This window comes from Gadus morhua, chromosome 5 (genome assembly GCF_902167405.1).
Source record: "Gadus morhua chromosome 5, gadMor3.0, whole genome shotgun sequence".
Lineage (NCBI taxonomy): Eukaryota > Metazoa > Chordata > Actinopteri > Gadiformes > Gadidae > Gadus > Gadus morhua.
In genome coordinates this window covers 13,034,958-13,060,746 of record NC_044052.1, presented here as the reverse complement: position 1 = coordinate 13,060,746, position 25,789 = coordinate 13,034,958, and the positions used below count along the sequence as shown (strand labels likewise).

The following is a 25,789-nucleotide window of genomic DNA, read 5'->3' as shown; positions in this document are numbered from 1 at the left end:
TGTGTGTGTGTGTGTGTGTGTGTGTGTGTGTGTGTGTGTGTATTTACTGGAACATATGTCTCACCCTATGGTCTCATCTATCCCCACTGCCAAGCAGGAAGTAAACATTGAAACCTGCCTGCTCCCGGAGAAAGGTTCCCCTAGCTTCCAAACGACTGTGTGTGTGTAGTGTGTGTGCAGAGTGTTTAGATTGCGTGTAGTCTGTGTGTAGTGTGTGTGTGTTAACAGCAGAACTGTCAAAAGGAGGACATTAATGTGATTAGAACGTTTAATAAGTCACGGACCGTAACCAAGTTGTATTTGTACGGCCCCTTAACCACGGTCCCCGAGGGCCTCTCATCTCCACAGGTACTGGCCCTGGTCCCCCCAGGATCCACTCCCAGAAACCAACAGGAAGAGAAAGACATCATGAGACTGTTGCGAGACGAGACAAGTTGGGGACGGACGCTAACGGTGGGCCGTCACGACGGGCCCCTCATTGGTTTGTTGAGCCCATTGACTCTACAATCAAGGCCATCCAGGCCTTTGACCCTGCGCCATCTTGTTTCGTTCTCTCCTGTTAGCTGCAGCATCGACCTGAGTGTACCTGCATCCAGACCTGTAGACGTGACTTATCTCGCTGCACCGCCCAAACTTGAGGGGCTCCGGCGTCCTGATAAGACCGCTGGTTACACTTTAACCAGGCTCCATCCAGCCAGAGGAGCAGAGTGCCCTTGAATGATAGGCCATCTGCTCTCTCTCTCTCTCCCTCTCTCTCTCTCTCTCTCTCTCTCTCTCTCTCTCTCTCTCTCTCTCTCTCTCTCTCTCTCTCTCTCTCTCTCTCTCTCTCTCTCTCTCTCTCTCTCTCTCACTCTCACTCTCTCTGTGTCTCTCTCACTCTCTCTGTGTCTCTCTCGCTCTCTCTCTCTCATGATATTTCTAATGAGTCAATTTGTCCCTCAGATGTGAAGGCGCTCTTTGCAACAGATGAATATGATTAGATCAGCTTTGTAATAAAACATAAAAATATGTTTTATAAAAACAACTATATATATAAAACGGTTATTACAGATGAGGCTTACATGATATTTCATTTAGCCAACATTATCGCATCCATTCGTATGAATTATGGTGAACTCGTGAAATGAAGGAATTCATTTTGGAAGCCTGTGATTTAAGGATAACTGATGGACTTGGTATTTCAGTATTGCATGAAATACTTTCATGTGTTACTTTGGGTTGTTAGGAGGTTGATATGAAACCTGAAACAAGTATTTTCTTTTTGTTGAAGGAAGCAAGTCAACACATTACAACTTTCTCAAGCTTCCGGAGGATCCCCTGGGACTCAAACGGTCTGCTTCATGGTCAACTGAATATGCTTGCGGTCACATTCCTATTTAACAAACAGTGCAGCCGGTTTGAGATATTACAACAACAGCAACAACAGCAAAAAGTTGGAGTCACAGTTGTTCCAGAACGAAGGAACATGAAATCAATTCTAGTTCAGGGACTCCACAACTTTATGCACTGAATATAATCTCAAAATACTACATATTAGAGGGGATGAAAATGACTTGGTTGTGTAAACATTCTAATAAACTGACTCTTGATAGAGCATTTCTCCTAAACTCCATTGTTTACACAGGCGTTCTATGAAATGAGATCACAATCCTCTTCTCCGTTCTCCTTTCCAACATGAACAGGCACCTCCTGATATTGATTTCCATCCAAGCTTCAGCTAACAATGGCCGTCACAAGGCCAGACCCTCTCAAACAGGGAGCCCTCGCAGGGCCCGTGTTCTGCCGTTGCCAGGACAACAGACAGCAAGTGAGCCAATCCCGAATCAGTATGCCTTGGCAGCCAATCGGCTTCTAAATCTAATATAGACCAATTCAAAATCTTCTGAGGATGAATCATTGTCGTTGTTCCTGTTGGTGTGTGTAGGACAAATGGGCGTGATTTAGTGGGCTGTGTTTGCTGTAAACAACGAGGAGGCAATACAGCCGACTCGTACAACAACATTGGTAGATTGGTGATGCAATAATGGGGAAGACACAAGGGTTGTAGTAGTTTAGGTACGTACAATGTATCCTACATGGTGTGCTCATAAACAGCCGAGTGCCCAACAGCTGGCAGTAAGCTGCAGTGTTCAGGTAAACAGTGTTGACTGGTTTATGGCCCCAAAGGCAACAGGAACTAAGCGAAGTCTGTCTAAGGGGGGAATAACTGAGTTCTCTTTCAGCATGGGGGAACAACAGGGACTTGAATTCGATTTTGCAGATGTATTACAGAATTGTCAATATTTTACTAATATAGATAGAACAAGAAAGAATGAAAGACAAAAAAGCAAGGTGATGAATGGAAAGAAAAGGGGGATTCTGAAAGGTAACAGCTCCTCCCAGTCCCCCCAGCTGGTCAAGGCTTCGCCCCCAGTTGCTGCGTCCTTTCACCAAGAAGCAAGCCGTGTGCAACAGCTGGAGGTTTATATTTTTCAGGATTTTAAAATGAGCTGCCAAATCTATTCTGGAAATTATTTCAGCCAATCGGCTGCCGAGCTTGGCTTCATAAGCTATTCTGACCCTAGGACCTGCAGAATGACATTCAGAGGCCTTTGGTCTGGGGGTGAGGGATCAAGGTTCACAGTGGTCACATGTTCTAGGCATGCCAGGGGGAGACCTCTTCTCCTTTCTATGGGGGTTTGACAAAATGAGCAAATAAAGAGAGTTACGCATTTTGTTGTGGAAATACACTTGCAAATAAATGTTGGTATCATCGTATAAATTATTCAACACATTGTCCTTTAGCCTTGACAAATGTGTAATTTCTTATATAAATGCTGTACCTACTAATGACAAACTCTCTCTCTCTCTCTGGGGAAGGAGTGGATCCTTTATGCAATTAGACAAGATGTTATTATAACCTAAACCAATATTTATTTTGGTATACTGAACGTTTCATTGATGTAGCTTGTACTTTGGAACAAACACTCTTGTCCTCATAACACACATCTTGCCCAACTCCATAGCCTTGCAATGGAACTGTCAGTGAAAAATGTACCCCCCTGGAGCGGTCTCCTGGAGGTAGATGTTCAGGTGGGAAGGGGGGAAGTTTGTATGTGTGTGTGTGTGTGTGTGTGTGTGTGTGTGTGTGTGTGTGTGTGTGTGTGTGTGTGTGTGTGTGTGTGTGTGTGTGTGTGTGTGTGTGTGTGTGTGTGTGTGTGTCTGCGTTGGCAGGAGCAGCCGGCGTGCACGTGAAAGCCTAGATAAGGTGCGAGTAACCTTTCCTCTAGATTTGATGCCGAGGTGAAGGGAACAGACTTATATGACAAACAGGTCCTGTACCACGGGCCGGTCTGCTGCTGCGGGCCTATCGCACGCTCAGCCCTGGAGGCCCCGCCCCCTGGAGGCCCGGCCCCTCCCTGCTCCTCACCCCCCCTTCCCGCTGTTTCCGCTCATTGCTGGCACCGAAGGGACATATTTGTGCCGCTGACACTCCCACCCACGTGGCCGCCTCTGAGCTCATGCTTACGCAGGGGTTTTGTGGGGCCGGGCCCTCGGCCTGCCTGGGTCCTGAACCAGCCACCGGGGCGGGGGCCCCACACACCCTCCAGAGCCCCTGCTGCCTGGGGGACAGGCCGCTCGCAGGTCCTGTTGATTCAAGAGGGGCATCGGTGAAGAGGTGGCCCAAATAACCATCGAAGCCTAAACATTTTAAATGATTGGAAAACAAGTTCAATGAAAACATGTATCAGTTTTTTTACTAACTACAGCCTGTTATGGAAAAGGATTATATATATATGGAATATATATATATATATATATATATATATATATATATATATATATATATATATATATATATATATATATATATATATATATATATATACATATATATATATAGGCTATATATATAGGCTATATATATATATATATAGCCTATATATATATAGCCTATATATATATATATAGCCTATATATATATATATATATATATATATATATATATTAAATTGCCATCTCGCTGTCGTAACTCCAAAGGGCATTTGGTCTTTGACACAGATCTCTCCTTTGTCCAGTGTGATGTAACTGAAATGTGGGTCAGTTCTCATTTGGATTCTGCTGGGAGTAACGACGGCGAGGGGATCTGTAGTGGACAGCAGCGAATGAAACATAAATCCACATTTACTTATTATTCATTAAACATGTGTTAGCAAAAAAACTGGATGATTTATGGATGAGGAAATCACAAACAGATAACGTTAGACATTTTAATATAGAGGGGAGAAATTGCTACTTGATGAAGAAAAATTGCTTCAATATCAAAATCAATGAAACATGAATGAATAAATAAACTTATCAATAGATAAATGAAGATGCTTTGGCCATACTTTGAGGTGGCTGGGGCCAAAACAGCAGCTTCTGCTGTCTGTGGTCTGACACGTTACGTAGGAAAGTTGGTGAAAGGTGAGCAACAGCAGGTTGACAGCAACTTATATGGATACTCCATGTGTGAAATGAAAAATATTATTTTCATTTTGGGTAAAGAAAATATAAAATGTTAATATAAAACAAAAGGCAACAGCAATTATGTATTAACCGCAAAATATGCATAAAGTGCGTACAGTAGTTCCAATCATCCCCAAACAGCCCCAATCAGCCCCTAAACGCAGGCGGCAGCGTCCACCATGGAGCTCCAGCGACTACCATGGCGCACCAGCGACCTTTCGCCTACTTCGAGGCCCTCAGTTCACCGGGTTTAGTCTGACACCGCTGACTCCGGGCCCCGCCCACCAACAACCACGTCCCGCCCCCTGACCACCACGCACACTGCTTCCTCCAACCGTCCGGCGCCCATGCACTGTTCACGCGCCGTTTCCTCTCCCATTGGCCGGAGCCTTACACACATTTATTTTTCATTGGTGAAGCCTAACACACATTCGTTTCTGATTGGTGGAGCGTTGCCGCCCGCCGGTGTGTGTTGTGCGGTTTGTTTTCATGTTTTACGCACAGCTGAGCGGCGGCGGTCAGCCCGTTCAGAGCGAAGTGTCTTCGGCGAGAAGGGTCTTCGGCAAGCTGCTGCTTCTCTTCTGACAGAAAGCGGTTCCGGTTTTGTTATACTTTATGATGCCCATGAGAACATATTCAGAGATGGAGCCGCCGCACGGGGTAAGGTTATTTTTATTATGGTTATTATTAAGGTTACTATTAAGGCTATTAAGACATTAATGGTATTATTTATTGTGAACGATGGTCGCCTCTCGGCAGCAGTTTCTGATCGATTATTGCTCGAGTCGAGGTTCTTTGAACGTGTGTTTAATTGGACTCATTAATTGGACTCATACGTTCAAGTTTGATTCTATAACGTTAGTAAGTGAGTTGACGGTAACGCAAGGAAATATAAACCTCGGCTGTCAAAGTATTTTTTATGAATGACTTGACATTAACCCTGCAGTGGAACAACACAACAGTTTAATCAGGCAGAAAGTAATTATTAATTACATTTATTTATCTATATATTAATATTTATTAATCATTTAGACTTATTTTGCGATATAAAAGTAACTTTAGCGTCTTCACTTAATTCAGCCCCTGTGATGGTGTTACATTCACTTATTTACACATGAAGACATTAAAAACGATAACATATGTTTGAGTTGTTAGTGATGTCGAGCTCGTAACCATAGTTACCGCCTACTTTCGATAGTTTTACCGATTGATTATTGACGACGAGTCATCGGCTTTGGGTATCACTTCCCCGATCCGGCGGCTTGCTGTTGGGATTTCACACGGCGGACCGGTTGCTACGTCACGGCCCCAGTCTATATTTGGTGATGGGAGGCTTCTTTCTGGCGCTCAGCCAGAGGCATTGCGAGACGGGCTGGGGTGTTGGCTCATCCTTGCTCACTCCATTACTGGCACGACTGCAGTTTGTCACCCTACCCTAACATAATCAATATATATATATATATATATATATATATATATATATATATATATATATATATATATATATATATATATATATATATAAAGCTCATTCAAATAACGAGACATTTGCGAGCCAGTCTGTTTCTAAAGTTGAAGATGAAAGTTACCTCAGACATTACACGTTACATTGGTGAAGTCCCATAACAAAATCTCCTGCTGCCTCATATATTTGCCCATATTATTACGTATATAGTTTAGCCTGATCGTTCTGCTTCTGACTCTCAACAGGCCCAGTATGTGGACCAGTGTAAGAGAAGGAGGCATGGTGGTGAGCAGTTCATCTCCAGTGGAACCAGCAGAGGCTCCCCGAGCCTAGAGTACACAGACCTTGAGGCGGCAGAGGCCCTGATGTGCATGAGTTCCTCCCTGGGCCATGGGTCCTTCCCCCGCAAGCCTGCACAGAACCCCTGCAAGCCACGGCCATTGACGCCTGCTTCGGACTGCTGCGACCTGGTACTCTCCCCTGAACTACCAGAGACCCTCAAGGACTTTGTTTCCCTCTCCTCACTTGTAAGTCATGACTTAAAAAAACAATAACAACATAGCCTTTGAAATTACACTCTGATGTCATACCATAGCCAACCGCCAAAGACAGTGCTTGCAATGGATGGTCAGGGGCACCCAGATCAAGCAGCAGTGTTAGAATATTAGAACAGAGTAGAACCCCAAAATAGCCATTTTACAAGCTCCCCATCCACAAACTCAGCGCAGAGTTCCAACAAATCTCCCGACCTGCTGCTGCTCTGGGCAGAGAACGGAGAGGGGCTGGGTCAGTGGTTGAGAGTATCGGGTCAAGTTGCTAGGACTAGATACGCCTGGCTGCAGTAAGGGGGTTTGAACCCAGAGCTCCTCCGCTCTGCAGCTATGTCAATAAACGGGCCATAAAAACGGGCCATTAAGGCTCAGAGTGCCCATCACCTTGTATGTATATCTGCTCGACCTATAGGGACTATTACCTCTGTAAACGTTATCCTTAAAACCACTGACGCATCCCTAGCCAAGCGTCATATTACCGCGTTGTAAAGCGCACAACCATATCTAGACCTCCAGCGGCCTATGGCTCCTCGTCTCATGCCTGCCTTCCCCCCCTTGTCTCTGCAGAGTATGACGCCCCCCCACAGCCCCAGCTTCACAGAGAGCTCCACACAGCGGTGCGGCACCGGGCTCCCTGCCCTGACCTCTGCTCCCGAGAGGCCCAGCGCTCTGCCCTCACCGCCCCAGGCCTGCAGGGCCATGGAGACCAGTGTCATCCGCCACACCGCAGACAGCACCCCCTGCCGGCAGCACATTCCAGGGGCCCCCAGGAGCTGTAGCAGCGCCATCGCGGCCACAGTTTGCCCGCAGCAGCAACTTCAACAACAACAACAACAACAACAACAACAGCAGCAACAACAACTTCATCATCAGCAACATCCACAACAACAGAAGCTGCGGCAGCAGCATTGCACAAGACAGACTGGGCGGCCAAGCCCCCCTCCCCCTCCACCCTCCTCTTGCACAGCCACCCCGCAGGCCAGGCAGCCGGCCATTTACTCAAAGCCCAGTACGGACAGCACAGCCCCCAGGAGCCTTATCACCCAGCTGGCCCCTCCGGCCCCCACCACCACCACCCTCTGTTCCGCTCCCCAGATCTTCTGCCAGATGATCCCCGTGAGCAGCCAGTCGGGGATCATCTCGGCCTTCATCCCCAGCACGTTGCAGACCGCCAGCCCCGGGTTGAGGACCAGCCCCACCTCCCTCCTCCCCCAGGGTCCGCTCCACGCCACGCCCGTCCAGCACCCCCTCCTGGTGGGCCCGGGGGTGCAGCAGGGCACGGTGATGCTGGTGCTCCCTCCGCAGTCGTCCTTCCCCCAGGCTCAGCACTGCACGCCGAGCGTCATGACCCTCGGCCACACCAAGCTGCTCCCCCTGGCCCCGGCCCCCGTCTACATGCCGGCGGGCCCCTGCGGGGCCGCCACCCCGGGCGTCAAGATAGACTGCTTGCGCAGGAGGAACTATGTGTGCAACTTTCCGGGATGCAGGAAGACCTACTTCAAGAGCTCCCACCTGAAGGCGCACCTCCGGACGCACACAGGTTAGGATCCACAGTCGTATGCTTCAGCCTCGAAGACGAAACCAGAAGGAATAAACTACTCTCTGGCCTAGTGTGGCTAAACCAGACGCTTATATCTAATGATGATTCTTCTCTAACCCTCCCTCTCTCTCCCCCTGTTGCCCCCCTCAGGAGAGAAGCCCTTCAGCTGCAGCTGGGAGAGCTGCGACAAGCAGTTCGCCCGCTCGGACGAGCTGTCGCGGCACCGGCGCACGCACACCGGCGAGAAGAAGTTTGTGTGTCCCGTCTGCGACCGGCGCTTCATGCGCAGTGACCACCTGACCAAACACGCCCGCCGTCACATGACCAGCAAGAAGATCCCTTCCTGGCAGGCGGAGCTGCGGAACCTAAACAAAATGCAAGCCGGCAAAGCACCCTCCCTGAAGCCCAGTCTGCCCACACTGAGCATGCTCGTGCCGGCTGTGTCGCGGTAGGCGGTGAGCCGTCGGGCCTATCGCCGCCCATCGCGCTCTCTCAAGGACACACAGGGAGCAGCCACACAGGCACAAGCCTGCTCTTTACTCATGGGAAGAAGAAAAGAACTCGAAGCACCATGCACTGGACTCCTCTTATCCGCTCATTAATGTCTTATATCTCGCTCTAATGGATTCCTTTGTTTACTTTCATGTATAAGATGACATGTACGTAGCCGTTTGTTTTTGCCAAAGCCTTTGAATGAAGTTTGCCTGCTTAATGTCAAACTCACCACCCCCGGATCCTCTTTTAATTGTTTAAGTCTAAGTGTTTTTCTGTTTTATGCTTTCAAATGCTTTTACTTGCCCAATCTTAAGTAATGTGTAACACACAAAACAATGTACAAGTGGGATTACCAGTACAATGATTATACAATTTTTCATATTATTTAATACGTATTTGTAATAAAAAGAGGAAAATGAGAATCCTGTTTATCACAAGCCAAGGTGACTCGTGACTTTTGAATTCAAGATTCCACCGAACAAGACATTTTACACCAGATCTGGTTTAGTCATCCCGGTTCTTCCGCTATAACTCAACAGAGAAAGAGTCGCTCATCCCACAACATCCTGCGTGCGTGTGTGTCACGTTCTCTAAATCTCCCCCTCCTTCCCTCTTATGGTCAACCAAACGCTCGTACCAGGAAATGTGCTGACGTGCACGGCTTCCTGCATCGTGCGTAGGGTTGACCACTCGAACCTTCTCACGTTCATCATCAGCCAGTCAGCAGCGGTTGTACATGTAGGGGTCGCTATTATAGTCTGACTTCTCCATATGGGGATCATTAAGAGGGATAAATCAGGAGTACCTGTCGTACTGAGTTGTATTGTTTCATTTGAGAGTTCAGTTGACATAGGCCTACTCAGTAGACTTCACTCGCATTTATATCTCAAGTCATGAAATAAGTTCCATTTTATGATTTTATAACTATAAAATAATAATAAATGGGAATCAGGACAAAAAGTAAGGACTCAATGTTTCCCCACGAACCTAAAGGACATTATGAACTTAATACTCAAGATGAAATTGTTAGGTGGTTAGAACGCATCAAGTCTTCCACAGGCATAGCCCGTGTCCCTTGGTGAACAAGCACCGCAAGAGAAACAAAAACGGCGATCACTGAATTCCGAGTAATGACACAGTCTGGGGGTGCGACCAATCAGCTCTCTCCGGGAACACACGCCCCGTCGGGCCGCTGCCCGGAGAACAGTGACATCTAGAGGCAATGATTCATCTTTACCAAGAATTAAACAACACTTATCAACTAAATAGCTAGACACAGACTCATATAGAGAAATTATCTCTAAATGGCTCTGGGTAGACCCAGTCAAGCGTAAATATTTGTATGAATTAGAATAACTTAAAAGAAGAATAGGCCTACTTAGTCGTTAGTTATATTTATGCATTTATATAATTTGAATTTGAATTTATTTATTCATATATCACAATATATAATTTATACGTATAAATAATACAAGATGCATCACTTAATTGTATTTCTGGTTGTTCTGTTGTACTGAGAGCCGATTGGCCCGCGTGTTGCCATAGCTACGTCAACAAACGGAGTGGCTTGACCTGTAGCGTGTTTTGTGGCCCTACACTTCCTCGTGAAGGGCTGGTGGGTGATTGATATAACTTTGCTTTTTAGAGAATACGAGTTTGATAAGGTGAACAACATGGAGATCGGAGACAAGATAAAAGAGTTAAACATGACGAAGGACGAAGTCGACAGGTTCTCAGCGGCCTTTAAAGACGAAAAGTTCAGAGGTTTGCTGCTCGAATACGCCAAGGAATTATCCGACCCCGAATGTAAGAAGAAGTACGAGGAGGAGATCAAACTGCTGGAGGAGGAAAGGGGAAACGCCATCGAGTTTATCCATCCACAGCCTTTCAGAGCGCTCAAAACGAGCGTCAACGGGAAACAGAAATGCTTCGTCAACATTTGCGCCAATGAAAAGGTCGGTAAGTGTGAGTTTAAATGGGGGGTATCAGATGATGGCAAAAGAGGACAGCATTGGTCTCTGCCCCACAGTCTGCACCCTGGGAGACCAGAGAGAGACCCCAAAGGAAACAAGTTCATGATCTATGATGTGATCTTCCACCCGGACACTATTCACATGGCGAGCAAGAACAGAGAATTTATGGACATGGTGGACAGCACCGCCATTCAGGGAATCCAAGACGGGTTTAAAGTACGACTGGATCAGAACAACGTAAAAGTGCTGGCCACCAAGTATAAGGGGACCCCCCAGCCCTCCGTGATCCGGAAGCCCATCCCCGGCTACCAGACTGAAGACCCCCCGGCGAGTCCAGACCCTCTGGCCTTCCCCTTCCCCTATAAAGACCCTCCCAGCGGAGCCGCAAACCAGCCTGCAGCCGGTGCAAAAACCAGAGAGGAGTCCACACCAAGAAGCTTCGTCACCGAATCCCCAAAGCCTGGCGCTCCGACCACACCCCACTACAAGCTGAAGTACAGATCCTTCATCGACCTGCAGGACTTCAGATGTTCCCGGGACTCCGCCCAGAGCCCCAGGCCTGGAGAGATCGTGGTCACTGTGGACATGCCCCTTCTAAAGTCGGCCAAAGACACAAGCCTGGAGGTCCTGGGGAAGACCCTCAGGGTGGAGTGCAAGAGGCCGGCCTACAGGCTTGAGCTCCCCCTAGCGTACCCCGTGGACGAGGACAGGGGAGGGGCCAAGTTCAACACACAGAACGGGCAGCTCACCATCACCCTGCCTGTTTCTCCTCTGGTCCAGACGGTTGACCTCAGCTTTGGGCCCCGCCTGACGGAAGCGACACAAAATGGGGAAATTCAGAACAGAACGAGTGAGATGGATGAACAGGAGGAACTGGAAAAGGAAGAAACGGAGCAGAAGAGTGAGGGTTCAGAGGGCCAACGGGAGAGGGGGGTTGGACCTGAGCGGGAGAGCGCTGACGCCAGAGAGGTTGGGGGCTGTGATACTGAAGAGCAGGCAGGAAGCCCACGCAGAAAAGACGTTCCTACCACGCATGTTGCCTCCTACACTGAAGACAACCCCAGTGAGACTGCTGATAACAGGAACGGAGTTCCACCTCATACCCAAAAGAGCTTCAAAGTCCTAGAAGACAACACAGGCGAAAACAGCGGAACCTCAGAAAGCAGCTTCCACTCAAGGAACAGCAAAAGAACCGAAGCGGACGAAGAGACAGGGACACCGGAAGACATGAGGATACTGACGGGGACACTCACAGGAACACAGAGAGAAATGGTGACGCAGGGAGACACTGGGACAGAGGGAGACACTGGGATAGAGAGAGACACAGGGACCAAGGGAGACACAGGTACCTGTGCAGAGAAGGAACATCTGCAAGGCACTTCAAGTACTGAGGTGAGAAATTATCAACAATGTAGCCATTGGTTCAGAACAAGGTAGCACAATGCAAGTTTATTAAAGGATTTATTATAAAAGTCATTATTTTTTACAATATAAAATGTATATTTTTTCCCCCTGTATTAATGTTTCTCTTGTCCTTGTCCTAGTACACAGCGCCTCAGCTTGTATCCGATGGCAAGTCCACCAGCAGTGAAGCCACAGGATCGTCCGAGTTACTGAACTCTGAAGACAGGAACCACCAGATGAGCCCCAATGTTCCTACAGCGAGCGCAGAGGATCAGTTAAAGAAGGACGATTCAGCGGACTCTGTCCCGGTCGGTCCGGTGAGCGCCACAGAGGAAGAGGAGCATCAGGAGGATTCAGCGGACACTGTCCCGGTCGGTCCGGCGAGCGCCACAGAGGAAGAGGAGCATCAGGAGGACTCAGCGGACACTGTCCCGGTCGGTCCGGTGAGCGCCACAGAGGAAGAGGAGCATCCGGAGGACTCAGCGGACACTGTCCCGGTCGGTCCGGTGAGCGCCACAGAGGAAGAGGAGCATCAGGAGGACTCAATGGACGCTGTCCCGGTCGGTCCGGTGAGCGCCACAGAGGAAGAGGAGCATCAGGAGGATTCCCCACCCGGGCAGAACGGGTCAGAGCCTGTATTCTCTAGAAAGCCTCCACAGCCTTTGTTGAGGGAAATGGATGAGAGCGGACAGGAGACCATCATCAGTGATCACGCCACGTCCGCTGGCCTAAGCTTCCACAACTCCCTTCTGTATGAACTGGACTAAATGACGAGCTTTGAGGTGATCTAATTAGCAGAAATGCCATTAAAGCACATAGCTGTCCTTGGTAAATGACAAGGGATGAATCCCATGATGGAAGAATATTCCATAACTTGTATGTAATATTTCTCACATGCTGTAGTGACGTAAAAAAGTAATTGCTTGATTGATTGATTTTTGTTTAGAACGAATGAATAAATATCTTGAATCACCCGTTTTATGTATTTATTTTTCATATATTTAAAATAATTGCTCAGTAAAAACAAACACTGTTTGACAAAAATACATATCCGGTTGAGGAAAGCAAGATGAATATCTCTGATTTCTTACTTCACAGAAGTAGGGCGAGGCAGAATGATGATCTGCATTTCGCAATTGAATGAGGAAAGAAACCATGACTTATAGTATCAAGAAGATAATAGAACTGTGTGTCTGTGTGTCTGTGTGTGTGTGTGTGTGTGTGTGTGTGTGTGTGTGTGTGTGTGTGTGTGTGTGTGTTCCAACCATCAAAGTGCAAGCAAGACGTGTTTGGTCGGAGGAGGTGGAATGAGGATGCAGGCGGTGCGGAGTGCTTTCGATAATAGAGTCTGTCCTTTGCATCACATCACCGCTAGGAAGAGAGCAGCCAGGATCCCTCTGAATTATGCAGCATTGTAAAAATCCCTCTCGTCCATCGCATCTGGAAAAACGATGTCACGTGGCCGACAACATCAACGTCCCAAAAGTAACATTTTCAAGAAACAAAAGCCTGGAAATAAGGCTTTGGTCTGGGGCATGTTGTCCATCATAGCCCACCCTCCTGGGGGTCCACCCTACCGCCCGCCCCTCTGGAGGCAGTTGTCGAGGAACTGGGAGTAGCAGGACAGCGAGCAGAAGTGCTGCTGCACCGGGGCCTCGGTCCCGCCCATGTCGTCCACCAGCACCACCGTGTGAGACACCTGGTGCAGGTTCATGCTAACCGCCGTCTGGATGAAGAAGCTGACGCAGGCGCCGCCGCAGTCGCAGGCCTTGGAGACCTCCAGGTCCCGGCAGAGGTGGGCGGGGAGGTGCTGCGGTCCGTACGGCACCCTGGGGCGGGGGGGGAGCAGGAGATCGAGGGGTTTAGTATTCGGGGAAAACGTGTTGACAAAATAACATTGACGACACTTTGGACATATATTGAGTTTATCACTTTAGCCATTAACTGCATGGAAAGTGGGTCACGTGTCCTTCAGCAATGTGGAGGACCCGATGACACATTGCAATGTGTTTAAATCCAGGTGAAGGGTCACCAATGGCATTGCACAACCTTAGCAGAAGGGTCTGCACGTAATCAATAATGAGCAGCTGTGTTTTTCCCAGTGGTATCACTAGGTCGGCACGGGCCTAGAACCGTCAGAGAGGGAGGAGGGTTACTGCACCGGCTTACTGCAGAGGGACTCAGGATACGGGTGACAAGATGCTGGCCAGCTGCTGCTCACCTGAGGTTGACCACCGCCCTGCTGGCCAGCTCCTGGAGCGACAGCGGGAAGGTGAGGTGGATGCTGTGGTCCAGGGGGTTGGGCGGGGCGAAGGGGTTCCCGAACAGGTCCAGGTTCTCCAGGCTCAGCCTGCGGAAGTCGCCGGGCAGCAGGGCCAGCTGGTTGTGCGCGGCCGACAGGAACCTCAGCTTGGAGAGCCGGCCCACGCGGAAGGGCAGCCACTGGAGCTTGTTGTCGTCCAGCTTGAGGTTGACCAGCTCCCGGAGCTGGGAGAACTGGGAGGGCAGGCCCTTCAGGCGGTTCTGACTGAGGTCCAGGTGCTGGAGGGTGCGCTGCAGGGTGGACAGGCACAGGGCCTCGCTGAAGCTCTCTAGCTGGTTGTTGTGCAGGATGAGCTCGGCGAGGCAGCCCAGGTCCCCGATGGTGGCCGGGAGCTTCTTGATGTGGTTGTTGCTGAGGTCCAGCTTACGAAGAGCTGGACAAAAGTAATGAAAGAGTCAACTTCAATCCTAGGAACATATTTGTATTCCAGAGGCTTTTGGGGAGGCCCTTTTTATCAGAATGCAGAGGTTATAGTTCAATTGTAAAGAGTGGGAATGATAATGCGGTGGTTAGGGGGTTTCAAGTCAGAGCTAAAAGTTTGGGGATTGAGCTCATAAGGTCTGCAGCCTACCTGTAGGCCTCCTTAAGGAAGCTTCCTAGCCCATATCAGCTCTTTTAGGACCCCCCCCCCCCCCCCATAGTTCCCAGGTTCGTACCTTTGAGGGACAGCATCCTCATGTCCACGCGCGAGAGCTTGCAGTAGGACACCTGCAGCTGCTCCAGGGAGTAGGGGAAGCTGGAGGCGAGCGGGTAGTCCTTCTTGGAGACGATGGTGAGCTTCTTCTTGGGCTTCTCCACGTCGCGGGCGCGGACCGGGGTCAGGGTGGCCAGCGGGAGGCTGCTGGTGTCGCTACCGCGGTCGGCCAGCCGCGCAGCGAAGAGGAAGCTCTTCAGGCTGTTGGCGTCGGCCTGCGAAACATCACATGAACCAGGTGTTACCCGGCATGTAGCTCAGGAGGTAGAGCAGGTTTGCTGGTAACCTAAAGGTTGCTAGTTCGATCCCGGCTCGAACTAGCACAAGACACCTCACCCTAACTGCTCCCGACAAGCTGGCAGTCGCCTTGCATGGCTGTCTGACGCCGCCGTCGGTGTGTGAATGAGTGCATGAACGGCTGAATGTTAGGCAATATTGTAAAGCACTGTGGGTGGCCAGTGTAGAAAAGCACTGTATAAATGCAGCCCATTTACCATTATCCTTCACCGCTTTGAGCTGCTCACACAGCAGTACGTGTACATGCCTGCGCCGCTGCTACGTTTCCATGGTGCCGGTGAAGGGCAACGCTGGCATGACAAACCAACCTACATTTAGTAAGAGAAAATATCTTGACACACATTCTGTGTCCTATTTATGAACATATAATTGGCCTTGCAAAGCATGTAGGTTTTTAGAGTGTTTTTTGCCTTTCCAATGCCCAGAGGAATGCAACTCATTTTTGTATTCAAAGTGTGTTAGTGGGTGCACTGATGAGGTGATGCGTCCTATGTTTGGTGTGTTATGTCTGGCGTAGAGTTCACCAAAGGTCCTGAACTGTGTACATATCTGGGGGAGACCGATGGCAACGACCATCCGTGTTTGTATTCAGCAGAGCTCAGATACGGCATTGAACTGTGTATCTGGGTAACAGGTCGCCAGTAGCAGGGAACTGTGTGTAGATACAGGTGAAAGGTCACAATGGCACTGCATCGACGCGTGACAAAAGGTAGTCGATAACGAGCTGTCCATCACAGTGGAGCAAGAAAGTACCACACAGTCAGCAAAGGTCCATCAGAATTAGACAATGTGACTGACACAGCATACAGTATTCATGTATGGAGCATTGTCGCAAGGACATTTGTTTCTCCATCAATAAGTGTTTTGTTACTTATACAAACCAACAGAATCAGCACATGTGCTGTGTACCCCTTTGTCTTTGAAAGATGTCACTCTCTCCGTTACTATCTTACAGACATGGGAGACTCGAGTCACATGACTTACCTCGAGTCAGACTCGAGTCGCAAATTTGAGGACTTGAGACTTGCTTGACTAACACTGATAAAAGACACGACTTGACTTTGACTTGGTCTTCATGACTTGAGACTTGACTTAGACTTGAGACAGATGACTCGAAATGACTTTTCTAAAGTTAGATTATAGGTTAGATATGTGATTTGCGATACGCCAGCAGATTTTGAAAAGACGCAACTCAAATGGTCCTACCCCCTCTCCTTCAACGCTGACTCTGACTCCACCCATTCCAAGTACATGGACGCGCAATCACACAAGAGCGCGAACACAGATGCGCGAGAGTGGGCCAGGGCAGGCTAGCTAGGTTGGAGTTTAGGGTTGTATTCTAGCGCTAGGTCCAAATGTGGATTGGCTAGTAAACTAGCTCCAGTAGCTACCGCAGGATAACAACAAACAGAAGCTTGCTCTGGGTCACGAGCTTTGAGTACGTGCACGTGCACGAAGAGGTCACACGCGGGGGGAGGGGGAGTGCAGTACGACCGTTTGATTGACGTACTTACTGTCCAATGCCACTCGGTGTTTCTGAAAATCATTGGCTGGAGTTTTTCGAGCCCTGCCCGTTCCACAGATGATTAACTTGTTTAATTTTCATGTCAGTAGGCTACTTCTAACTCAGTGGTTTTAAGTGTCTTTTTGTTCAAGGTGGAGGTACGAGTTATAGCAGTCCCTGCATCAAGTGCACCTGTTGAACGTGTGTTCAGCCATGGTGGGGTGATAATGTGACCGCATCATTCAGAACTCAGTGACAAAGTACTGGCAAATGATTTTTTTGCAAATGCAATGCATTGTAAGTCGATGTATGTTGCGAGGCAGCAAGATTGCTACCAGCTTTTAGGCTTGTGTATTACTATTTCCCCTTCCTACAGTATGTGTATGTGATATTACTTTTGAAATATTCATTTTTTTTCATGTCTGATGCCATGTGTTGCAAATAATATTCTACAACATGTAGGGAGATTGAGTGATTGACTTGAACTGTTGTCGTATACAGCTACCTAGAGGTTATATTTGATTCTGTTCATAGGTTGGAGGTAATGATCATAAAAAACTTTTTCAAACTATGCACATAATGGTTTTGGAATGTTTTGAATAGTTTGAGTTATTGTTATTGTTAAGACATTGTTATTGTTAATGTTGAAATAAAACTCAACTTATGAACCACTCTCTTTACCGATTTTTAAATGTGGAAACTGGGTTAGATCATCAGATTTTTGTATGACTTGACTTGTGACTTGCTTGACCTGAGCAATGACTTGACTTGTGACTTGCTTGATTCTCACCACAGTGACTTGGGACTTGCTTGAGACTTGAAGGTTATGACTTGAGACTTGCTTGTGACTTGCACATGAATGACTTACCCCCACCTCTGCTATCTTACATAAGGTGCTATTTTCTTTGACAGAGTAGTTGTGTTTGCCACCTGAAGAGGCCTTGTATTTGCATAGGAGCATAGGGCAGAGATTGAATCTCTACATTGTACCACTGCTCGTACCTTGCTCAAACATATGTCAATAGCTGGTTCTTTGATCCGGACGGTGGCTTTGCCCTCCTCGACGAACCGCGTGAAGAACTTCTCAATGTTGTCCTTCAGCTGCAGAGTGTAAGAAGAACAGTGTGAGAATGGGGCTGATCGTGAGAACACACACAGTTGTGCGAGAACACACAATCTATTTCCTTGGAAGGATGACCCCCCTTACACAACATCATCTGGATAACTTCCACAACACTAGAACAAGATAGTTATAATTAATCATGGTCAATGGCAGATGGTAAATGGACTGCATTTATATAGCAATTTTGTAACCAAGTGGCCACTCAAAGCGCCTGTTCATGCACATATTCACATATCGACGACAGCGGTGTCAGCCATGCAAGGCGACAGCCAGCATTAAGGGTTAGGTGCCTTGCTCAGGGACACTTCGACACTCAGGAGCCAGGAGGAGCCGGGGATTGAACCAGGAACCTTCCAGTTACCAGCCAACCCGCTCTTCCTCCTGAGGCGACATAACACTAGAGATGGATCACATAGGTGCTGCAAATGGGCAGGGACGTTCGACCTTGTACTTGGAGCCTGTCCTGTCCTTGGCCGTGCAGATGATCATGTAGACGCTGGTCCTCTGGGTGGTTTTGTCCAGGTGCTTCCCGATTGAGAGTACCGCTCGGGCGCCCTTCCCTCGGTTCTTCATACCGAACGAGGGGAGCATGCGGTTGACGACCTCGACATCACACTGTAGCTTCATGGCACCAGTCAGAACGAGTATGAGAGGCCGGTGGGACACCGATGAAGAGATGGATTTAAAGTTTTAATACATCAGAAGCTCCAGCAGAACGCGTTCATGGGGTGAACAGCAACGCCTCGCGGTTCCACCGCGGAACAAAACAACCCAGTCCCTCTCAGCAGATCACCCGTCAGAAGGTCGTTGAGAACTAACCCCACGTTTTAAGATGTAACGCGTTGAATTTATCGATTAATTGAATTAAACTAGACCAAAACAGTGCTGTTTACTTCTACCGGACAGCTGCATAGGATACCATCCCGCGCTAGGGAAGTGACGTTAGAGGAGCGCTTGTTACAAAAGGTGGCGCGCGAACACAGGAGGACTTCTACCGCCCGCCCTCCTACTCTGACCCGGAGTCTCTAATCGAACGCTCTCTTATTCGAGCCAAACAACTGAGATTGTTCTTTTTCATGTACAACTATTTCCAAAACATGTATGCTAATTATGACGAAATGAATGCATGGCATACATATACGATTATAATACGCGATATAATGGAAGATTAAGAGATATTTTACATTATTGCATTTTAGCGTTGAGACACGGTACTGAAATTCCATTTTCTGAATACCTATAGCGCCATCTAGCGGCTGACATATGTATAGTTGTTTGGACCCTAATTCCTGAAAATGAGACTTTATGTAGATAATCTGAGGAAATATAGCATTCAATTGCTATTGGACAGACGCACACGCACACACACACACACACACACACACACACACACACACACACACACACACACACACACACACACACACACACACACACACACACACACACACACACACAATCAATTATTGTGATTATTTTGTACATTGTTTTCATTTTGTTTTTATTATTACTTCAGCAACATGTTAAGTCTCCATACAAATTGTGAGCATTGCTAACAAGTCGTTTGTCATTTTACAGCTGAATTGGCTGAATATTAAGCCTTTATGTTTCCTTTATCATGCACCAGCCTCCAATCGTGATTCTGAATAGGATTTATGTGTGTGTGTGGTTGTGGAAGAATGTGAACCACATTGAGCGCAATACAAAGAGCATTAAGCTAAATGAATGGATGCACGTGGGATTCACCTCGTTTTCCTCCTTCCCACACAGCACATTTCTGGAAATGCAAAAAATGCTACAATGAAATTAAATAAATATTGTATGTAAAGTCCTTATTCATGAGCCAATCTTTTGAATAGCATTCATTCTGGCAAGACATGTTCATCTTTATTACATATATATTACCCAAACAAATGCATGGGGGGGAGGGAAGACAGTAAACTTCCATCAACCTGAAGGCCTTTGGTCTCAATCTATCGTCCTCCGCTTGACTGACAGACAGGATCTTTGGTAACAACAGCATGCACACCCAGTTCCTCCTGCAGGGCCCTCAACATGCCCCCCTTCTACCCTCGACAAGTTCCTCCACACAAACACACATGTAGCACATCAGAATAACACGTTCTGTGGTTATCTCCCCCACCATGTTTATGAGCCGTGAAAGCAGCTATGAGCTCAGCATTGCTCTCATTTCATGGGCCGTGAAATCAGAGAACCTTCCTGAATGCTTGCTTCCTGAAAATGCTGTCAGAGGGTGAATATGACTTTGTTACATGATAGGATGTTACAATGCACTTTTACACCATACATAGATACCATACTAACCCCAACCTGGAGTAATCCACATGAAGGAAACAGAATATTGATTACTGTATATATTACAATAGAAACACATCAGAATTTCAAACTCCAACCCTACTTAAAAAATATTTTCCCATGGTCCCTAAGCATTCCCCAGGTTGGCCTGCGGGACCCCACAGCGAGGTCTCAACGCAGCGGGACCCTCACAGCGAGGTCTCAACGCAGCGGGACCCTCACAGCGAGGTCTCCACGCAGCAGGAGCCGCGCCTCACAAAGTAGCGCCGCACGTCGCGGTCTTCCTCGCCGCCGCAGCCCTCCTGCCGGTGCACGATGAGCACGGGGAAGAAGCGTGCGTCCCGGTACGTGGGCGGGCTCTCGTTGAGCGCCAGCCGGCTGGAGTCAGAGCGGCAGCAGCGGCGGTCGGCGCAGCAGCGGTCGGTCAGCGTGCTGCTGCGGCTCCGCCACAGCCCCACCGTGCGGCGCGAGCCGTACATGCGGCACAGCGAGAAGCGCGACGTGTCCAGCGAGAGGCGCGAGTGCAGCAGGCCCCCGCGGCACGAGAAGAGGGAGGAGCAGCTGGAGCTGGTGAGGGTCCGCCGCCGCCCCCCCACCTCGCCCGCCCCCCCGTGCCGGCTCTGCCGCTGGGAGCAGCGCTCGCAGTCCTCCGCGCTCAGCAGGGCGCCGTAGCCCCCCGGGGCGGCGGCGGCGGCGCGCTGCCGGCCCGCGCCGTCCAGCAGGTGGCGGTTGGTGGAGGGCGTGTCGTCGTCGGGGTCCCCGACGGGGGTGTCGCCTGCCCCGCACGGCGCCCCGGGGTCCGCGGCCTCGGGGTCGAACAGCACGGCCTCGGAGTAGCTGGGGATGATCTGGTGGTTGGAGCGGATGTGCCACTCCAGCTCCGTGCTGTCGCAGGTGTCCACGCGGGGGATGCCGCAGCCGGCGCCCCCGGGCCGGGCCGGGACGTCCTCGTCGTCGGGGGAGGGGCTGCTGTAGCTGTACTCCAGGCCGAACAGCTTCTCGATGCGGTAGTGGACGTAGGAGGTCCGGTACTCCATCAGCACCCTCAGCGGCCAGGACAGCATCAGCAGTGCTGCCATCCAGAAGGCCAGCTGGGAGGTGTACCAGGGGGGGCGCTCGGGGTCCAGGTAGGCGATCAGGTGCTCCTTAAAGTCCACGTTCTTCAGCTGCATGCCCTCGCGGGCCTCCATGTAGTCGTCCATGCCCTCGATCTCCGAGAAGAAGCGGGAGCGCTGGTTGAGGTAGGAGTTCTCGGGCCCGGCGCCGGCGAAGCTGAAGCACTTGGTGAAGCGCAGGCGGGTGGCGGGGTGGCGCTCCAGGCCGCGCAGGTCGCACGACACGTCCCGCATGCCGCAGCGGCCGTAGTCGAACTCGCCCTCGGCCACGTGCGTGTTGACGCGCTCGTGGTACACCTGCGTGGTGGTGTAGGCGTCGCCGTTGCGGTAGCGCGTCACCTGCCGCGTGCGCCGCACAAAGTGGTAGCTGATGGCCTTCCACCAGACGCAGGGCCGCGCCGCCCGCATCCGCAGCACGCGCTCGTACACGCCGTCCACGTCGGCCCGCGACTGCAGGTCGCTGCGGGCGCGGCAGTGCCAGCACTCCAGCAGGTACACCACGTACAGCATGCTGAGGAAGGCCAGGGGGATGTAGAGGTAGCCGTCGGCGCAGGGGCTGTCGTGGTAGATCATGGAGTGCCCCCCTCCTCCTCCTCCTCCTCCTCCCCCTATGCCCACGCCGGAGGCTCCGCCCCGCAGAGAGGAGGTGATGGGGGAGGCGAAGGAGGAGGTGAGCGCCGAGTTGAAGCTGATCTTGGTGATGCGGGCCAGCTGGCACCAGGCCACAGCGCCCAGGCAGCCGTACATGAGCAGGGAGAGCAGCAGGCAGCGCCAGTGGGACTCCCGGCACACGCACGCGCCCAGGGACTGCTTGACGGGGTGTTGCTACAGAGAGACATGGAGACAGGGAAATGTGGAGACAGGGAGACAGGGAGACAGGGAGACATGGAGACAGGGAGACAGGGAAAGAGGGAGAGAGGAAGACATGGAGACAGGGAGACATGGAGACATGGAGACAGGGAAACATGGAGACAGGAAGAAATGGAGAGAAGGTTAGAGGGAGACAGGGAGACATGGAGACAGGGAGACATGGAGACAGAGAGACATGGAGACGTGGAGGGAGGGAGACAGAGAGAAGGTGAGTGGGAGACAGGGAGACAGAGGGAGAAGGTGAGAGAGAGATAGGGAGACAGAGAGAGAAGGTGCTAGAGAGACAGGGAGACAGGGAGACCGGGAAACAGGCAGAGATGGAGACAGGGAGAGAGGGAGACATAGAGAGAGGGGGAGAGGGACATAGAGGAGAAGGGGGCAAGGGTGAAAGACAGAGACAGTTGAAGCAATGAGTCCGGCCAGGTGGGGGGTATGGAGAGGGAGAGAAAGCGAAGCAGCCATGAGGAATGGGCACTTCTGAAAAAGATGGCAGCGATAACTTTGCAGCTATGCCAATTATATGGCTGCACTGTAAATTGCTGAGCTTTTAAAAGTGTAATCAGACAGTAAATTAGGATGAGGAGAGTTCACAGAGTCCACTTGAAGGTAATGAAACCAAGCTGTGCTACAGTAGTGTTGTTCATCATCTCCATGCTGCTCCCTGGGCTCCCAATCAACTGGTTGTCAAATACAACGTAACCAGGGACTAATAGCTAATTGGCCATCTTAAAAATTGGATTGTGCTAATTTAGCAGATTTTGAAATAAGGAAATATTTAGCACTTTGCACAAAGTGTTTTTGGAGAAATATTTAAACAAATTATGGAATTTAAATTGTTCAAAGCTATAATACTTTCAGAACAAATCTAGACGATGTTTCTAGCATACAGAATACAAAATCTGCAAATCATTTCACAAACAATGTTTATGAAATGCCACTCGCGCATAACATTGACAACAAATGAAAACATGATGCACATGGACACAGATTTCAATGGACCAACAGCCTCCAGGCCCGGGCATCAATAAAGACCCACGTGCAGAGAATGATGTGGTTAACGTCCTACAAGCTGACGAGCAGCAGCATCAAATATCTTTCATTTAGCAGAGGCGAATACCCCAAAGCTATGGCTGGTGCTCCTGTAAAACCCAGTCGCTTGCTAATGATAATTCACTTATATAAGATGGATGGATATTGTTGTTGCTGCCTGTCTTGTTTTATGAATGCACCAAAGAAAAAACGACTTACATCTGTCTTGTAATATTGGCAATATAGCTTTCTGAATTTGATTCTGATATAAAAACTACAGCTAGATAAATCTCCGGGATTTATTGTTTACATTTAATAAGGATATGGCCTTGGTAGTTGCGGTTAAGAGTGACATGGCACTACCCATTGTACTGTCAACATGTCAGCAGAACCTCATCAATGGGGGGCCAATCAGGCTGCGGCCAGGGGCAGGCAAGCCTTACGCAGTGATAGCGGAGAGGCTGGTTCAGGCTACCTCTGTTGTTTCAGCCAAGGATTTATGGGGACACCCAGCCCTGCTTTACTGTCCTGCACTGACACACAATGGGTTTCTTCCGCAGGTGTCTCTGCTCTTCTCTTATTTGCAGTGGGCCCCAGAGAGAGATAGAGGCAAACAGACATGGAAAGGTATCTCTTTTTTTTCTTCTCTATTTTTTAACTGTGTTGATGTATTTCTAAAGAGGGAAACAACCCCTGGAGCTTTCTCTTCGACTGTATTTTTATTTTCTCTCTGCCCCTGAAGGTTCCCACTGACCGGGTGTATGAGAGGGCTAACCCAGTGGTTCACATCATGTCAATTCACTGGTAAAAATACATGTGACTTTGAATGTCCTTCTCAGATAACGATAGTCTATATTAGGTTGTGTTCTGAGAACTGCCTATCGGAGAGGATATCAGTGTTCCATAAAGAAAAAAAAACTGTAAAGCTATACATCTTTACTGTCTTACACAGGAAGACAATTCAGAGTCAAATGCTGGCTGCTGTATTTCTACGGTTGGCTGCAGACGTCTCTGCAGATGGAACCCTAGTAATTACTCCTTGACAGCAGTGTAGGTTTATGGGCCATGGATAAACACACACGCGCATGTGCACACCCTCAAACAGACACACAGACACACGCACACCAAGACACGCACCCACACACACACACACACACACACACACACACACACACACACACACACACACACACACACACACACACACACACACACACACACACACACATACACACACACTACAGTAAATCACACTTATCCGTGAACAAGAAAAATAGCAGAGCTTTCACTAATTCGTACACAATCAACAATATATTTTACAGTTCCAGCAAGCGCAAACGCTTTTCACGTTGTTTCATCAGATGAAGTGGTAAGCTGGGACATTTGAGGACATTAAAAAAAGTATATGTAAGGGAGATGGTATGGAGTTTATTAGGCGGACAAAGTTATGGTCAATTTCACATTTCAAAAACACGTCGATAACTTCACTTATTTTGCATCATGCATCATTTGGCTTGTGTGCAGGGTATGCTATTTTCATACATAAGAAGATAAAATCATCATTCACGTTCACCTCTGGCTCACAGTTACACTCTCGCCTACTTCAGTTGGAATCACCGAATGATGATAATTTAGTCTACAGTTGCACCTCCCGAAACCAATGAAACAATAACAATAGTCAAATTCAAATCAATAGTATTGATTTGAGAACGTATTGTTTAATACTTACCTCCTCTGGGACTTCAATGTTAACCGGTGATTCCTCCTCTTCCCCCTCATCCTCCTCATCGTTCGGTCTACTGGCCGCTGTTCCTTCCGCAGTGGTCTCACTGTCTGCATCGGGGGAAAACATGCTGCACTTCACTCATCGCCGAGCCCCTATCACTCGCGTTTATTAGCCTGCTTTGGGATGAGCCTCTCCTTCTTTGCTTCCTCTTGCTCCCTTCTCCGCCCCAGAGCCGCTGGGCCCGAGCCAAGCTGCTGCATAATCGGGAACCGGGGATCCCGCGGTGCTCCCGACTGGGAGGACTGGGGGGGGCGGGGTTGTGGGATTTCGCCGCAGCAGAGGCAAAGCAAATTGACCATGACAGTATGACAAGGAAGCGAGGATAGAGGAATAGAGAAGCAGGCTGCTAGATAACGAATCCGTTCGGATGTATAGACGCCCACGCTGCAGCCTCCTTCAGATGTAGATGTTCGATCGATATTAAAATACGATGCATATTGAATTTAGATCAATCTGTAGATGCATGATCACAGAGCTGTCCAATGTCCTGAAGGCTCGTAGCGAAGGTAACGCGAGAAAGTCCCACAGTGAAAGCGCGTGCCTGTGTGTCATAGATGTACGCGTGCGCATCTGTGTGAGTGTCTGAGTGTGTGTATGTGTGTGTGTGTGTGTGTGTGTGTGTGTGTGTGTGTGTGTGTGTGTGTGTGTGTGTGTGTGTGTGTGTGTGTGTGTGTGTGTGTGTGTGTGTGTGTGTGTGTGTGTGTGTGTGTGCGTGTGTGCAGAACATGAGACAGAATTTGTGAGTTGAATGTTGATCTTTTTATTATATCAAAGATATTGTAAAAAAAAATGTACAACAACATATAATATAATATA

General features: G+C 49.0%; 4 protein-coding genes across 4 annotated transcripts; 2 read left to right on the top strand and 2 right to left on the bottom strand.

The window, feature by feature from the left end:
- The first annotated feature begins 4,981 nt into the window (after positions 1-4,981).
- LOC115543975 (Krueppel-like factor 11) lies at positions 4,982-8,981 on the top strand. Its single transcript, XM_030356700.1, has 4 exons — positions 4,982-5,148; positions 6,199-6,480; positions 7,072-8,044; positions 8,195-8,981. Exons 1-4 carry the CDS (start codon positions 5,104-5,106, stop codon positions 8,494-8,496), a joined length of 1,602 nt encoding a protein of 533 aa, XP_030212560.1. The 5' UTR covers positions 4,982-5,103; the 3' UTR covers positions 8,497-8,981.
- Positions 8,982-10,099: 1,118 nt separating this feature from the next.
- Positions 10,100-12,890, top strand: dnaaf2 (dynein axonemal assembly factor 2). The gene is made up of 2 exons (XM_030356679.1): positions 10,100-11,904; positions 12,057-12,890. The coding sequence occupies exons 1-2, from the start codon at positions 10,213-10,215 to the stop codon at positions 12,681-12,683; spliced, it is 2,319 nt and encodes a 772-aa protein (XP_030212539.1). The 5' UTR covers positions 10,100-10,212; the 3' UTR covers positions 12,684-12,890.
- lrr1 (leucine rich repeat protein 1) lies at positions 12,886-18,799 on the bottom strand. The gene is made up of 5 exons (XM_030356719.1): positions 18,302-18,799; positions 17,737-17,835; positions 14,896-15,148; positions 14,138-14,612; positions 12,886-13,745 (listed from the first exon to the last, which is right to left on the bottom strand). The coding sequence occupies exons 1-5, from the start codon at positions 18,482-18,484 to the stop codon at positions 13,490-13,492; spliced, it is 1,266 nt and encodes a 421-aa protein (XP_030212579.1). The 5' UTR covers positions 18,485-18,799; the 3' UTR covers positions 12,886-13,489.
- A 166-nt stretch (positions 18,800-18,965) lies between these two features.
- Positions 18,966-25,550, bottom strand: LOC115543969 (transmembrane protein 151B). Its single transcript, XM_030356691.1, has 2 exons — positions 24,917-25,550; positions 18,966-22,113 (listed from the first exon to the last, which is right to left on the bottom strand). Exons 1-2 carry the CDS (start codon positions 25,037-25,039, stop codon positions 20,392-20,394), a joined length of 1,845 nt encoding a protein of 614 aa, XP_030212551.1. The 5' UTR covers positions 25,040-25,550; the 3' UTR covers positions 18,966-20,391.
- Positions 25,551-25,789: the final 239 nt, after the last annotated feature.